The sequence below is a fragment of the Cucumis sativus genome, chromosome 1 (assembly GCF_000004075.3).
Source record: "Cucumis sativus cultivar 9930 chromosome 1, Cucumber_9930_V3, whole genome shotgun sequence".
NCBI classification, from domain to species: Eukaryota; Viridiplantae; Streptophyta; class Magnoliopsida; order Cucurbitales; family Cucurbitaceae; genus Cucumis; species Cucumis sativus.
In genome coordinates, this window is record NC_026655.2 from 16,011,063 (window position 1) to 16,027,658 (window position 16,596).

General features: G+C 30.8%; 2 protein-coding genes across 2 annotated transcripts; one reads left to right on the forward strand and one right to left on the reverse strand.

Moving 5' to 3' along the window:
- Window positions 1-61: 61 nt before the first annotated feature.
- On the reverse strand, window positions 62-2,722 carry LOC101206307 (heptahelical transmembrane protein 2). Its single transcript, XM_004146618.3, has 4 exons — window positions 2,228-2,722; window positions 2,035-2,130; window positions 1,816-1,891; window positions 62-867 (listed from the first exon to the last, which is right to left on the reverse strand). Exons 1-4 carry the CDS (start codon window positions 2,467-2,469, stop codon window positions 196-198), a joined length of 1,086 nt encoding a protein of 361 aa, XP_004146666.1. The 5' UTR covers window positions 2,470-2,722; the 3' UTR covers window positions 62-195.
- A 9,590-nt stretch (window positions 2,723-12,312) lies between these two features.
- Window positions 12,313-16,237, forward strand: LOC101219103 (AP2-like ethylene-responsive transcription factor At1g16060). The gene is made up of 8 exons (XM_004146668.3): window positions 12,313-12,501; window positions 12,587-12,669; window positions 13,511-13,519; window positions 13,667-13,755; window positions 13,849-13,922; window positions 14,030-14,080; window positions 14,199-14,275; window positions 15,427-16,237. The coding sequence occupies exons 1-8, from the start codon at window positions 12,356-12,358 to the stop codon at window positions 15,987-15,989; spliced, it is 1,092 nt and encodes a 363-aa protein (XP_004146716.3). The 5' UTR covers window positions 12,313-12,355; the 3' UTR covers window positions 15,990-16,237.
- The last annotated feature ends 359 nt before the right edge of the window (window positions 16,238-16,596 follow it).

Sequence of the window (16,596 nt, forward strand, 5' to 3'; positions counted from 1 at the left end):
AAGTGATTTATATTTCCTATGGAATGAGACGTTGGTCCCTACATTCTTGAGAGCAAAAGAATTCCTTTCAAGCAAATGTTATGGGACATTTAATTCCTCAACTTCCTTAAATGAACTACAGCTGTTTCATTTTACACCATGCCGTAGCATATTCGGAGACGATTGATGAGTGTGATCCACAAACTTGCTCTCAACCTAAGAGCTGCAAGTGGGTGAACTCCGTCGAAAATCAACAATATACATTGTTGCTGCACTATGCACCAGGGCTGCTAGAACAACAAACACGTGAAAAAGCTGGTGGCTGTGTCCTGCAATGTCGAATGCACCGGGCTTCCATCGTTCTGGTATTCGACTAACATACAACCCAGCTCCTGCAGCATATAGAACCGCCATGACAAACTCATAGGAGAAGGCGAGATAAATACGCTGATGTCCCCAGTAGAGAGCAACAGCATGTGCAGTGGGGATTATTCCCGAGAACCCCATGGTGAGAAATAAGGAAGCTCTGAAGGCACGGAAACGAGGGGCCGAGAGAGCAGGTGCAAGAAGAGTAACAATAGCAGCAACACCAAGCACAGATATTGAAGAAAGATAGAACAACTGAGAATAAAAATTGCAAAGAAAGACGTAATAAATAGGAGCAAAGAAAGATCCGACAATCATCAAAGAAATGCCTGCGTAATCTAGGCGCCAGAAGAAAAGGTTGTAGCGTTTGGAATGACAAGCGAGAAGGTGGGAGAGGCTGCTACAAACCAAGCAACCCATGGCACTAACTAAGAAAACGAACCATGGCCATCTCGGCAAAGCCGTTGTTGTATCAGCTCTGTCTACTAAGAAAACTGATGACTTTGAGACGTGTCTTGTTTCCTACAAATATAAACAAACAAAATCATCAAACTTTATATAGTCCTCTACTCCAAGTGTCTCCAAATCCAGACTACGATCTACATTATCACTCAATGTATTATCACTTAATGTACATCATTGACAACTGAAACGCTGATTTACTCAAAAGCATTAGTTGATGAGATTGAAAATATGTTGAAGACACAATAAGTCGAAGTCTTGATAGTAATATTGAATCATCTATCAATTTAGAAACTTGAGCTGACGAGTGAAGGTAATTTTAATACTATAACATCTACTACCATTATCAATCAACTTTTCACTACTTTTCAAAAAAGAAAAAAAAAAGAAGATTGTTACTTTTTTTCTGGAAAGGATGCCACCAAACATTCTAGTTTGGGTTGAGAATCTGGTTTTGATTTAAAAATGAAAGCAAACAATCCAAGCAAATCATGACGTGAAAATAGAAATCTGCAATTAAAATTTTCAACTTCCAGTCATGCCAAAACGTGTGGACTTCCTTTAAGTTGCTGAAAATGAATTGTTTCCTTCTTTCTTATGACTCTCCCCAACCCAACTTACATAAAATATAATCTCCACACAGCTCATATCGAGCTTGCATATTTCATTAACATGTGGAATCTAAAATGGGTTTACTTCCAAAATTCCAAAATTCTTAACCACTGCAACCGTGCCTTCTTTTCAACACTCTCCCGTTTCAAGTCTATTCTCCTTTTCCCTTCAGTTACTATCCTTTCTTTCTTTTTTGTATATTTAAATTACACAGACCACAGACCACAGACCATCAAAATAAATTAATAAATAAAGTCTAGAAAACAAATAAAAATTGATCATCACAACCCGTCCCATCAAACATCAAATCCAAATGTCTCCTAAAATCGTCAAAAAAAGAGAGAAAAGGGAATGGGAAAAGATAACGATAATCTAAAGAACAAGAGAAAAGCTTACGGGAATAAAGCTATCAGAGCCGTTGACGTCCTTTTCCATACCCATTGTCGTCCAAAACGGCACCGTAACTGTACCTCTGGTCCATAAACCAACAACAACCAATTGCAAATCAGCTATGAATTACTCATTCTTATCAATATCAATTCGATTCGATCCTTAAAATTTCCTGACAATGAAGGTGGAAGGATAAAAAATCATCAGGAGATTAGCTTCCCATACCTTGAGAAATTGGCGAGGAGAAAATCTCCGAGCTCCGTCCCTTCCATTAGCGTCAACACAACCATTGCCCCAAATATAAGAAACCCTATCAAATGGCTGCTCAAAATTAGACGCGAAACAATCAGCGCCATAATCTAGAAAAGATGAAGGAAGAAATTGAAAAGAAAACGGGAGTGAAGGGGAGGGCATTTACGTCCAGATGTTCAGAGTTTCGTTGTGCCATGAAAATACACTGTACAGCGCCTCTTTCACCGGCCATTCGCACCGGTAATAGTCCAATATAAACTCGTTGTCTTTAAGATACTCTGGCAAGTCCTTGAACTTCACCAATCGCCTTTGCAACGACCTGGTTTCGTTCTTCCTCGCCCTGATCCTCTTCTCCTTATAATTAACCTCCACGTCTCGCCGATCGTCGCATTTGCGATGGCTGCTCATGATTCACAACCGTTGGATTCAACTTCCAGTTATTCAAATTTCCCGTAAATTTTCGCCGGATCTGCGTTCTCCGGCAGACGACGAGAAGAAATGGTCTAAAAAACCTCCCGATTGTTCCTTTGTATTTATAATGAGTACTAACGACTTCGTTTAACCAACTAATTATTTCCCTTTTTTTCTTTTATTATTATTCTTTTGGAATTATGAAAATGTATTAATGCTATGTGTAGACGTTACTAATTTTGGTATCGTTTAAATCCTATTTTTTGGTTTAGTTTCTCTATATTTAAAATATTCTTTTAGTCTTTGTATTTTTTAAATATTTATTATTTTAGACTTTAAATGAACCATAGTAATAAACATTTTGAAGGTATATTTGGTGAGATGTAAGGAGATGAATTTGCATTTTAGTGTAATCCAAGATGATTTGATGTTTGAATTGTTTTAAAAGTATAAAGACTAAAATAAATCAAAACTTAAAAAAATAGATTAATAGATTTGGGAGTGAAATAAGAAATAAGAAAGAAGAAAGATTCAAAAATTGGGAACGTGGCAGTTAGGTATTGGTTGGAGGGAAAAGGGGGGGAAATATGATTAAAAATGGGGGAAGTGAGAGTAGATGAAAACGAGGGTTTCTGATGAACGCCCGGTTTGGCTTTTTCTTGTGATTTTGGTTTTTGTGTTTTAAAAAGACGGAAGCTTAACCATTACCATGTGTTCGTCATGCAATTTTCAAGATAGAGAAATCAAAGCCTTTTCTTTTTTCTTTTCTTTTTTTTCTTCCTCTCTTGTTTTGGGAATTGAACTTCAAATTGAAGTTCGTGCTCTATGCATGCAAATTGTTCTTTTTTCTACTTTTTCCATTGTGTGTGTATTCTGTTTTTTTCTTTTTTCTTTTTTTAAATGTTAAGACTTCATTTTATCAAATATATAAACACTATATCATTCACAATTTCCCCACGTACCTATTTGATTATACTAAAACAAAAACATTTTTAGGTTTTTTCAGATTAAGATGTTACAATCAACTTTCAATGGAAAATATTTTTAAGCAGAGAATATGATATTGTTGAAAGTATAAATATAGTTAATTTGAAGTATCTTACTGAAAAATATACGAATCAAAAGTCAAGGATAAATTGTTCTATACCTATCTCTTTAGGAGAATTATACCTATGTAATACCAAGCATTACAGATATATATATATATGGGGAAAACTAAAAAATTAAAAAGTTGTATTTTGGGTGTTTATAACTAAACATATTAATATTGTATTAATTAAGAGCTAAAAGTATGTAGGACTTTTGCTTGGATCTCTTTAAGCTTTGAGTTTAATAATGTCTACACAATTGAAATTGTGAGACTTGTTTTTGTTTTCTAGAGATCGTAATAGGATTGCCCATGCCTTTTGCCTTCTCATGACCTCTTTGTTTTCACTGTATTTTTAGAGATTGTAATTAACTTTTCTTTGTTTTAGTGTTTTGCATGTTTATTTTTCTCAAAATATATATATATAGGTGTCTCCCACATATCTATATTCATGCATCTTACAAAATTGTTCGATTGTAATTTGTCAAGTGAAAATTATTGTTTTTTTAATATTTTTTAGTGAGTGATGAGGATGAATACACAAAGCACAAAGATTGGTGCAAATCGTGTGGTACACCAAAAAGTATGACAAAAGAAAAGTAGTGTGTGCTTAATACACCACTTCAGACAAAAATTGTTTTGAACAAAATACTTTTTATGAATATAATGTTAAATCTTTTAAATTTACTTCTTTCAAATTCAAGTTTTTTTAAAAAAATTGTATTGGAACACTTTTATGGATAACGATTAAGTGTGTACTAACATTTTTAAAGAATTGCAAATATATAATCAATTAGATGAGTGAATAGGTCGGATTGAATACTTATTCGACCCTATTCGATCTAAAATCGAGTTGGTACAAGCACGAAACCCATCATTCTGACCTATTCACTCTAGGGTGGGTTTTGGATCTTGTGGAGTTAAAATTTTGGTAAAAGTAATGAGAATTAAACCACCATTTTCGCTCCCTTTTTCTCTAATCCAAAGCTTTTTATTATTATTTATTTGAAAAGTTATGAAAATGAAATGCTGGATTACATTCCAAGAACTTCAACTCTTTCAATGTTTGGTTTATTAGTGATGGATTTTAAAAGATTTTGATATATTTATAATTTTTAGAACATTACTATATATATATCATAATATTTTGAATCTACAACCATATTTACAACTATCTATTAAATTAACAGTGTTTATAAATTAATACTAAGGCGTCATTATTTTTATTAAAATTAAATATTTATTGTCTATTCGTCCAACTTTATTTATTTTTACCAACTTTTTTTAAAAAACTATGTGATAATTTATTCTAGAATTTTCAAATAAATATTTTTTTATTTTGTTGAATTTTTTCATTGAGTTGATAGACGTTAATAAAAATTTATCAGTGTCAATCATTATGTATCATTGAGGTAGATATTGGAGTTTTGCTATGTTTTGTAAATAATTTTTATATGTAGCTTTTCCATTATTTACCATAATTTTTATAAACATAACTAAGGAATGAAAAATAAATCAAATTTAATTTCATCTATGGCATGTGTGTATGATAATTAACTCAACTACTTAAAACAAATTCATCATCTAAATTAAACAATCGAATTATGGAGATTTGAAGCTAAATGTTTAATGTTCAATAGGTGGATTCGAATATGTGGTCTCGAAGTGAATACATATGTCAATGTAATAGTAATAGTAGTTTGGCTTTCATTTGATACTAATTAATGTTACTTAATTATTTCAACTTTAAATAACAAAATAGGTATTTCACAATCAATACCTTCAAGAATTATATTTAAAAACGAATTTACCACTTGAGAGATTTTAAATCCACGCAATTCAATGTGTTCGGCCAAGATTGTCGCTAGCCAAATAATTAAAATAAATATCGTGCATCACTTGTCAACCTAGTAGATTATACAGTTAGATATCCTAAAACAACTCTAATACCTTATTAGAACAACTTAGGTCAATCATCTCTATAAATATATCATTATAGCTTCATATGAGGTAACTTGAATCATATTTTTGAACTTTCAAACTTTCACATTCTTACTTAAGCAAGAGAGTTTATGTGGCAAGTACTACAAGATTGTACAAGATAAAATTATGATATATACAATTTTACATTAACGAAGATCATAGGTCAAAATATAAAATAAAATGTCCCTTTATACATACAATTAATTAAGCATGTACCAATACAAGTTTATTTGTGCACAAAATTAATTAGGAAGGATTTGGGGATGACCCCCATTGAGTCTCTATAGGTCGTTATTTGAGTCTTCCTTCAAAGGTTTGGCAACATAAACGATTACTATGAGAGGGAATTTGAAGGCAGAGTGTGGAAGAAATCACAAGGGTGGAGGAGTGATATTGTTTTCTCCTGGTGATAAAAAGATGTTGATTAATGTTGTTCATGAAATTTCAACTTACACTATGAGCTGATTTAGAATTCCCAAGGGTCTTGGTCGAGAGCTCAATGACGTACATGTGTGCCAATGTTTGGTGAAGTGGGGTTGGAGACAGAGAAAGGGCACATTGGTTGAGTTATTGGAAGAATGTGTGTGTGGGATGGGGTTTAAAGATCTCAAGGAGTTTAAATAAGGCTTTGTTGACCAAGCATGTTCATAGTCTTTTTCAGCATGTGTTGAGGGGAGATATTTTTGGATTGGATCCTTCGTTAGAACTTATATTTAGGCATGCATGAACCTTTGTTGTGCTAATTGAATTAATGAAGGGATTTAGGTGGCGTGTAGACAACAAACAGTACGTTAGTATATTTAGGAAGACTGTTGGAATGGGGTGTGGGGTGTGGGGTGTGGGGTGTGGGGGAGGGGCAAACCACTTTTGGGTTCATCATTCATGAGTCCTTCTTTTTGGTTCTTTGATTTGGGCTAAGTAAATTTGTTTAAGTTTTCTGGAACAATGTTTCTTGGGCTGGCTTGTAATTGTCTCTTCAGAGAAATTTTGTCTTGGCAAGTTCTTATAGAAGTTGTTTTTTCTATGAATTATTTCCTTCCATATTTATTGCATTTTACAGATTTTATCTGCTGGAATGTTTTTTCTTTTCTGGTGCTTTGCCAATTCCTTGTAAGGATTCTTTCCTTTGTCCATTGTGATACTTAAAGCTCAAGAATTCTCTCTTGGGAGAGCTGTCGCACATATATTGTTTTGTTTGTCGGATAACAGAGGTTTGACAAAGTGCTATTGATATTGTGGTTGAAGCAGCTGGAGAGTTTTCTTTGAGTGTGGCAACAAATTCATTGTGTTGTTTGCATTGAGATTGCATCGATTTCAAAAAGTTTTAATACAACTTTAAGGGGGCCTAAAACTGAATCAATTGAAAAGGATTTCTCAACCTTTAGGAAGAATCTAAAGTACTTCTTGTTAGAATGAAATTCTCGTACACTTAGGGGAAGTCTAAGTTTCTCAAGTAAAGGGAGTCCACAACAGTAAAAGAATGAAAGATAGGTTCAAGTGAGAGGGAGTCTCACACACTTTGAGAGTCTAAGTTCTATATTAATGATATTCACATATACTTAAGGGAGCCTAAGTTTAAGAGAGAGGACTCTTGCATCTAGTGGGGAGCATGGGTGTGTTTAGGTTAGTTAGGCTCTATGATTGTTATCAGAATCATCATTAGTTACATATAAGTTCAATATATATTGTAGTCACTTAACTTGATTATATATTAGTGGATTGTCTTTTTTGGGCACATTATCCCCCAAATGTAATGTTGTATCAGCAAACAAGGTTACCAACTCCTGTATGTTATTTGTATTTCTCTGTCTATGATTTTGTTCTTATCTCTGTGATTGCTAGAACATGTTGTTTGGCATCTCTAATCTATGTGAAATAACTGACATCTTTAATATGTGTAAAAGAACCACATGTTCTAAAATTTCACTTGTGGAATAAATTCTTTTGTCGAAGAATTGTTGAGTTGATCTCAGACATTCCTCTCACGATGATGGTGAGATGTTTTTGGACCGAGAGAAAAAATTAGATTTTTATGATTAAATATGTGTACAAGTTGGGGATGACATTGGAGTTAGCAAGTGAGAGCCATCCATCTACCACAAAGTCCATGGTGGTGTTGTGCAAAAGTCTATAGCAACGCAAACTTCTTTCATAGAAAAGTCTACATGTCTTTAATTTTATTGAGATTTCAATTATTTGTAGTATTCCCATATATAATCTAGATTATTTATCAAATACATATTTCTTGAACACATAACATAATAGAACATCAATATTACACGTCCTTTGTGTGTACATATGCATGTTTATATATGGATAATTTTAATACGTCAGTTTTTTAACGGATTATTTCTAAGAAAATTATAGAAAATAGCACAACTTATAAAATTAACTAAAAATATGGCACAAAGATTAAATATTTGCAAAAATAATGAAGATTGATCATTCTGTTGGCTTTTTGGCCCTTAATCTCAAATTTATTTATTTTAATTATTCAATTAATTTATGTTTTGATGATAAAAAATCTGATTTTTTTTATTGATAATTTTATTAATTTGAATAGACCATATCGTAGAGCTTGGAAAAATGATTCTAACGCCTCTTGAATCACCCAAATCGAAGTTCAAATAAAGAAAATATTGCTAAAAGAAGGTTAATGGAAAAATACCCGAGATGGTGACGTGGCGACCAAGCATTCAATTTGAACCAATTAGAGAAAGCCACTTGGAGCAATGAAAGAGTAACAAATGTGGCTTTTTGTTATGTTTTATTGGCTTTTATAAAGAAAATGAATTTAAAAGGAAAATGATTTTAATATTATTATTTTTTCTTGTGTCTAACGGCTAGTTTTTTTAAAAGATTGTGAAGTTGTTTTATTAATTTCTTTTTAAACAAAGTATTTTGAAAAGACATATTATTATATTATTATTTGTATTGTGTCTAACGGATAATTAAGTTTAAATCTCAACCATTCATTTTTCTTTTACTTATATCTAATGACCCAAATGATTTTGAATTTATCTTTCCTCTCTTTTTAAATACTTCACATTTACACAAGATCACAACATCTTTACAATCCTCAAGCAAAAAGTCAACATTGTTATTCTCTCTAAAGCTTCTAATTTTTATTCTTTTCATCTTATTCTTGAGAGCTTCTTATTGTATTGTGAGGATTAAATTTGTGAGCTTCAAATTGTATATTCACTCTTTTAGAGAGTTTTTCTTTTGCGTGATTTAAAAACTTCAACATATTGTAACGGTTGGATCCTAACCCGTGGAAAGGATTGGGTTTGCTCTTGAACCCGAAAAAGGAGCAAGAATCGGTTTGGCTCAAATCCGTGGAAAGAGTCTAAAGAAGATTTTCAATCAAAATCCCAAAAGGTGCTTGGGAAAGTGGATGTAGGTTGAGTTTAACCGAACCACTATAAAATTACGGTGTCTTCTTCTCTAACTCTTTTCTAATTATTTTTTAATTTAATTTTAGTTACATATTCTTATTGGTTGAGTTTGATTGCATACTTCCATTCATATCTTTTTATCAATATTGTTATTTAACAAAGTTTACAAAGTTTTTTATTTAAATATTAAAAAATATCTAATTAGTTGATTTTACTTTTTATTTGTCAAAAAGTTTATTTAAACCCTATTCACCCCCCTCTAGGGTTGCCATACCGATCCAACACATTCAAGTGGTAAAAAATTTAAAATGTCAAGTATGTCTTCGATCCAGTGGCTATCAGTGATAGATAGAAGGTCAACCATCAATAATAGAAACTATCACATATATCAATTGCTATCCCCAATAGTTCCTATCAATGAAAGTTTTCAAATTAGGAAGAAGCATTTATAATGGTGTTATAAAAAGTTATCATTGATGGCAATCACCAGCGATATTCACTTATTGCAATTATCGATGATAGCTTTCGACGTGATAAAATCAAGAAATATGTAAACATGTAGTTGAGTGTGCGCTTCTTAGATTTTGTGCTATATATGCTTCTTTCTTTTCTTAATCTTTGCATTATATATTCAATTATTTTTATAAGCTTAAATGTTGTATATGCAGCTGGCTTGTATTTGTAATGTTAGCCCATGAGATGATCCCTCAAACTCTTTGGCATGGATTTGTGACCTAACAGTGTTGTTGTTCACTCTTAAATCTCTCCTCATCAACTAAATTGATTGGGACATGGACATATCGACAATAACAATTAATTAAATTTTAATCCACTAGGAGCAAAGTTGAAATTGATCACAACGATATATACTCTTACTCCAAATAATCTATATATAGTTTAATCCAAAAGATACTTTTTAAACGAGTTTAAACACAAAACGATAATTAACATAACCTTCAAATCTAAAGGTGGAGGGTTTGATGCCTCATCCCACAAATGTAATTCACTAAAGTTTCACCATGCCTTAAAGTTGAAATACCTTTTAACATTCAATGTCAATATTAACTTTCTAGTTTTATAATTGCGAAGCAAAAAATGGGAGTTCCATCCACATTTCCAATTGTGATTTGAACTCACATCTCAGTTTGCGTACTAATACCAATACTTAGATTAGATTTACTAAATAAATATGTAATATTTTGGAATACATTTACTATATCATATGGGTTTTGTTTGATTGGTATGGATATTAAAGTATTTCTGTTTTATTTTTATTTTATTTTTTTAGTACAAAATATCCATAATGATATTGAAAATTAAATAATATATATTTTGTTGTACAACTTTTGTTTGTAAGAATTTTAATTAATAAATTACAGAATAAATTAAAAATGAATATTGCTTAACCTATGGTTGTATGATATTTTAAATTTTTTTCCATCAGAATAAAAGTATAAAAATAGTTATAAATTAAAACATTAATTAAACAATGCATAGTTGAACCTACTACTCAAATTTTAATTATAGCAAAATGAACTATAAAATATAATAAAATTTTATATCGATAAAAAATTGATAGACATTAATAAATTTATATAAATAATATTCATTTGTTAATAGACAGTAAAAGTTTATTTACGTTGATTAATATCTATTTATAGAATTTGAAATTCTACCAGCAAATTTGTATTGATAATAATTTTTTAATATTCATATAATTTAATTACAAAATTTTACTTAAATAGGCATACATTAATAAAAATATTAATAGTAAATAATCAAACTAATTAATAACAAAAAATCTATATAAAAAAGTTAACACAATATCAACTATTTATAACATTTATTCCATTTAAACAATATACTGATGTTAACCATTATTTTATAAAAATAAACAACCTTAAGGTTATGGTTTTATTTTTAAAAAATAATTTTACACCACCAAAAATTTGCAACCGAAGTTGAGGTATAAAATATTGATGTCGACCAAAATACTGACGTCTTTTTAAAAAGTAAACATCTATGAATGGTGATGGATGTTTATTGAAGATTCAAAAAACGAAAACTAGTGAATACATATTTATATGTATTCATAGCACAAACTTAATTATTATAATAAGTGACTATTATAATCTATAAACTATAATAGTATGTGTTTAATGTATATATACTATTTTAACATAGGTTATTAATGATATATGTTTAGAATGCCTAATATTTTAGTGTACTGTAAAACCGTAAACACGACAATAAAGAGTAAGATATAGAATAAGTAAGAAATAGTAATCATTTTAACGAAAATTAAGATGTTTAGCATAGTAATACTGTAGTTAGTTGGAGCGTGAAGTGATTTAAAATACAATTTTCATCTAATATTGGAGATCCGAGCAACCTCAACATGTTTATCGTTTACATTCTTGATATTTTTCTGCTTATGTTTCATAGATTTTTTAACGAACACTGATTTATCTCTCAACATATCGAACTCATAAAAACATAAAAATATAGATAAGAATATCTACATGCCAACGAAAACTTAGCACTATCATCAATTTGGATAAAATAATATATCTAAAATTAGCTGACACAATACTCTCACAACATATAGACAATAATTTAATATAATAATGATTTACGTTTTTTTTTACAAATAATAAAAACATATATTTAGATTTTTATCGTGAAATATTAAGAGACTGTTTGGAGCAATGAATAAGTTATTATAGTCTTAATAATCATAATTTGTGTTTGACGTAAATTGTTTTAGTTTGGATTGTATGTTCAATTTGATAAAAAAAAAATAGTAAACACTATGATTATTATAGTCTTAGCCAATATTAGCGGGCTCATATATATATATATATGTATAAAACAAACCAACAAAACTACGAAAGAAAATGTCATTATTGCGTCACTGAGTATAGAACTTATATATATATATATAAATGGGTTATTTATATTTAGTGGAAATGGTAGAAGAATTCCAGAAATGGAAGATTCGAGACAATGAACAAGCCGATTAAAGACGGCACAATTAGAGAAACAACAACTTCCCCATGGCCGGCCGGCTACAGATTTACCATCAATACATTTACGACTAATCATTCATTCTTTTTTTTTTTTGAAAAAAGTTAAAGACAAGGTAGAAGAAGCCATCCACTACGGATCCGATTCAACCATTATTACGCAAATTAAAGAAAAATTAAAAAAAAAAAAAAAAAGTTAACCTCCATGGCCGGTTTATACTATCTTACAGCTAGCTTCCGTATTCAATTAAATGCCAGCCCTAACTGTAATTAGATTATTCGAACTCGATATTATATAAACTATCCATTTCTTTCATAAATTTTATCGTCGGTTTTTTTTTTTTTTTGGAGGGGGAGCTAGGGGGAAGGGTGAAGTTCAGAGTTAATTAATGACGAAGTCCACAGCGCAACAGGTTCAGATTAGGGAAGCGAATGGGAATAATGTTGTAATGAAGACTAAAACGAAGCGAACTCGGAGGAGTGTTCCGAGAGATTCTCCGCCTCAACGGAGCTCCATTTATCGCGGCGTTACTAGGTTTGGATTTCTTGTTATGGATCTTGACTTGCCCATTGTTGATTCTTTTGTGGGTTTTTCATTGTGGGGATTTTTGAATGCTTAGGCATCGTTGGACGGGGAGATATGAAGCTCATTTGTGGGATAAGAATTGCTGGAATGAATCGCAGAACAAGAAAGGAAGACAAGGTAAATTTGATTACATTCCGGACATCTTCATACATTTTCATCTATGTTGTAAATTCTTCCAGTTTAATTTCTTTCAAATCAATAAATATAATGCTTTCATTGTTTTCGCAAGTGTGTGATAAAAGGGGAAGGCATGGATATAAGTGGTATCGAGATCCTTTCAAGTATTGACACTCAAATTATAACATTTTCGTAATGATATCAAACAAATGAGTTGGAAATATTTTGGATTTTTATTGGAAATACAATCTCATCAACTGTTACGTTTTTCTATTGAGGTCGAGTAGTGCTTGTGTTCATTACAAGTAATATTAGTACCATTCAAGAAATGCTGGCGGGATACTAAGCCACATTTGCAAGGACAGAGTAAAGACTTTTTCATGGTCACAGTTATTATTAACTAAGCAAGTATACTCATAAATCATAATAATACGTTGACGATCATTCTTTAAAAAAAAATATTAGCGATTAAAAAAAGGTTCGTGGTTAAAAATATTTTGTAAATATTTTATCAACTTTATTGTTGTTGACATTTTTCTTAATAAATAATTATTTTAATTATTATTTATAAAAAAGATTAAATTAAATTAATAGTTTTTTAATACCAATTTATGACAACTTTTGAAAAAACTTGCTGTATAATGCCAAAATTGTTAGATTGAATTTTAATAAATAAAAAAACTATGGAAATTTTGAAATAGAATAATGAACCCGATATATATATAGATAGATAAAATTGAAATCAATAAATAATTTTTAAATATAAGTTCTGTGGCTAACTTGGTTGCGTTGGCTTTGGCTTGGCATCGCCATGATGGAATGCTCTACTCAAAACGCACAGTTTATCTTGGTAAGTTATTTATTTATTTATCATAATTGCAATTTAATTTAATAAAAGCTATTAATTAATATTCGAAAGAGAAAAGAAATCAATAATATTTAATACATTTATTAATGAGTTAATTCTGACCCTTATTTGGTGGCATTTTTTGAAAAGGTGCATACGATGACGAGGAAGCAGCAGCCCACGCTTACGACCTTGCAGCACTAAAATATTGGGGCCAAGAAACCATTCTTAATTTTCCGGTGAGTTATTGTTTTCTCTCAACTACATAAAAATAATAAATAATAAACCAAATTTATAGTTTGATATATAATTATTATTTTTTGTAATTTCAGCTAACTACGTACCAAAAAGAGCTGAAGGAAATGGAGGGCCAATCAAGAGAAGAATACATCGGGTCGTTGAGAAGGTTTAATTTTGAATTTTTGGTTGATTATTTTAATTTCAAAGCATAATTAAGGTTATTAAATTTGATGAATGTAGCTAATTAATGTTAGTAATTAATTTAACTTGTAGAAAAAGCAGTGGGTTTTCTCGGGGGGTTTCTAAATACAGAGGCGTTGCTAGGTAAACTAATTTGTGATTAAATTTATTTTTAAGTTACTTAATGGAATATATATTTAATTTGATTTAGCATGTTAATGCTTATTTTTCTTTTTATGTTTGATTATTGTTGAATTTGTAGACACCATCACAATGGTAGATGGGAAGCTCGGATTGGTAGAGTGTTTGGCAACAAGTATCTCTATCTTGGAACATATGGTGTGTATTTATGTATAGTAATATATATCATTATAGTTTTTAATTCATTCATCCTCTACTTTGTTTTATAAAATTTTTATTTCTTTAAAACTACTTAATATTTCAAAAAACCTCATATTAACTTATAAAAAGACATTCAATAGTTTAACTATGTTTAAGTTGGACTTGTACCCTTTTAGTGATTAGTTTGAATTATATTTTGGCATAACCACTTTATTGGCGAAAATGAGATTTAATCACTTATTGTTGTTAATAGATCATTTTTTTACTATGTTAAGTTGTGTGTTTAGTTTGCAATGTGCAAATATTATAAAGTTTTAATTAACTTTAGATATGGTAGTTTATAAATGGTTAATATTCATGAATTAGTGTCTGATGAGCATTTACTACAAAGCTAAAGCTAAAGACTCAGGTGAACAATATGTAAGATGAAGCAAAAAGAAGAATTCATGCCTTTTTTTTTTTTTGTGGTTAGATTTTGATTTTATGTCGTACAAAACGCTACATATTAGTGTCTAAGTTTTATGTTTAGTTTTAATTGCCTTTCAATTTTAAGATGTTACATTATTATATTTAATATTTAAGTTTTATTTCTATTTTGATTTTTAGGTTTTCAGTTTTGATACTTTTGACATTGATTTTTCTTATATAACATTGATTTTTCTTATATACTTACATTAGTCGTTGAACTAACCATAGTTATTTTAACATAATTTGAAAGTGGAGTTTCAAATAAAAGTTTAATGACAATCAAAATTAGTTAAACTTGATTAATTATTATATTTTTATTTTAAATTTGTTAACCTAATCCGATTAAAACTTAGAAGTGAGTTTTGTAATTCATTTAGATTAAAATTTTAAATCTCAAAAGTAAAATTGTGATCCGATAAACTCAATATTGTTGAAGATTTGACGTGTAATATTCTAAAATTTAGGAACTAATTTTCTTTCAATTTTATTACATGCCAACAAGCAATACCATAGTCCAATGTGACAATGTATTCTTCATATATATACTCTATAAATTGTATTTTACAATTAATATAAACTGAAATTTAATGTATGGTGAAAAGAAAAAGAAAAAGAAAAGGTATTGGGGAATGAAATAATTATAAACTAATTATTTGAATTTGGAACTTGAATTTTGGTAGCGACGCAAGAAGAAGCAGCTACGGCGTACGATATCGCAGCCATAGAATACCGTGGACTTAACGCCGTTACCAATTTTGACCTAAGCCGTTACATCAAATGGCTAAAACCGAGCAACGACGTCGTTTACGACAACAACCGCATCCTAACCGTCGATTCCATCCTCCCAAGCCCTAAGCAAGAACTCGACCTAGGCCTCTTCCCACCGGACCAAAACCAAAGCAGCACCGATTCAGCGACGCCTGAACCAATCGCCTTACCGCCGTCGCGCCGATCGACCACCTCCACCACCACCACCACCACCACCTCAGCTCTCGGCCTCCTCCTCCAATCCTCCAAGTTTAAGGAAATGATGGAGATGAACTCAGCGGCGGAATGTCCTTCGACGCCGTCGTCATCGGAGCAGCTCGAACGGCGGCGGTGTTTGTTTCCCGACGATGTTCAGACTTTCTTTGCGTGTGAGACATCGGGATCTTACTGCTATGGAGAAGCGGATGATGCAATGTTTAGCGACTTCAATTCTTTCGTTCCGCCGCCGCTATCGCATTACGATTTCGCCGATTAGAAGGAATCTGATGATGAGAATAATTAATTAATTGTCTGGAACATTCGTTTTAGATTTAGATTGAGGACTTTTTAGCATCTGTTGATTATAAATATATACATTATTTTTAATTTTTTTTAATTTGACGAAAGATTGATATACTGATCCATTTGTGGTTATGATTCATGTCCAGTGGCTACAAACTGTATTCAACTTTGTGCTAACCGCTTGTTATCTAATATAAATAATTCTCCCCTTTCTTCTTATCATTATTTGGATTAACTTCTTTCTTTTTCTCATTTGCAGTACAATCATCTGGGTTGAGAAATTGTAACTTCCATCTCTTTAGAAGTAAGTTCTGTCAAAAATCATTGAGTCAAATTCATTTTCACACTTTTTTTAAAAAAATTTTATAATCAATAAACAATAAATGTGTAAATTTAAGGTACCCTCTATACTTCATTTAAATTTTATTATGTTTGTAATCTTTTTTACTATACATATTAATACCACAGGAGGAAAAGCATATAAGTACAGTAAAAAGTACGATCCAAAAATTACTCTAATTGCATTTAATTAATTTAAAATTAACATGCACACCAACGACCATAATTAAATTAAATTAGGG

Bases quoted from the DNA above. Each gene is read 5' to 3' on its own strand.
- LOC101206307 (XM_004146618.3), bottom strand. From the start codon at position 2,469: ATGAGCAGCCATCGCAAATGCGACGATCGGCGAGACGTGGAGGTTAAT. The intron at 2,131-2,227 runs GTAAATGCCCTC...AATTTTGAGCAG, and splicing joins GAAACTCTGAACATCTGGAC to CCATTTGATAGGGTTTCTTA. The intron at 868-1,815 runs GTAAGCTTTTCT...TTATATTTGTAG, and splicing joins GCTCTGATAGCTTTATTCCC to GAAACAAGACACGTCTCAAA.
- LOC101219103 (XM_004146668.3), top strand. From the start codon at position 12,356: ATGACGAAGTCCACAGCGCAACAGGTTCAGATTAGGGAAGCGAATGGG. The intron at 14,081-14,198 runs GTAAACTAATTT...TTGAATTTGTAG, and splicing joins AAATACAGAGGCGTTGCTAG to ACACCATCACAATGGTAGAT. The intron at 14,276-15,426 runs GTGTGTATTTAT...GAATTTTGGTAG, and splicing joins TCTCTATCTTGGAACATATG to CGACGCAAGAAGAAGCAGCT.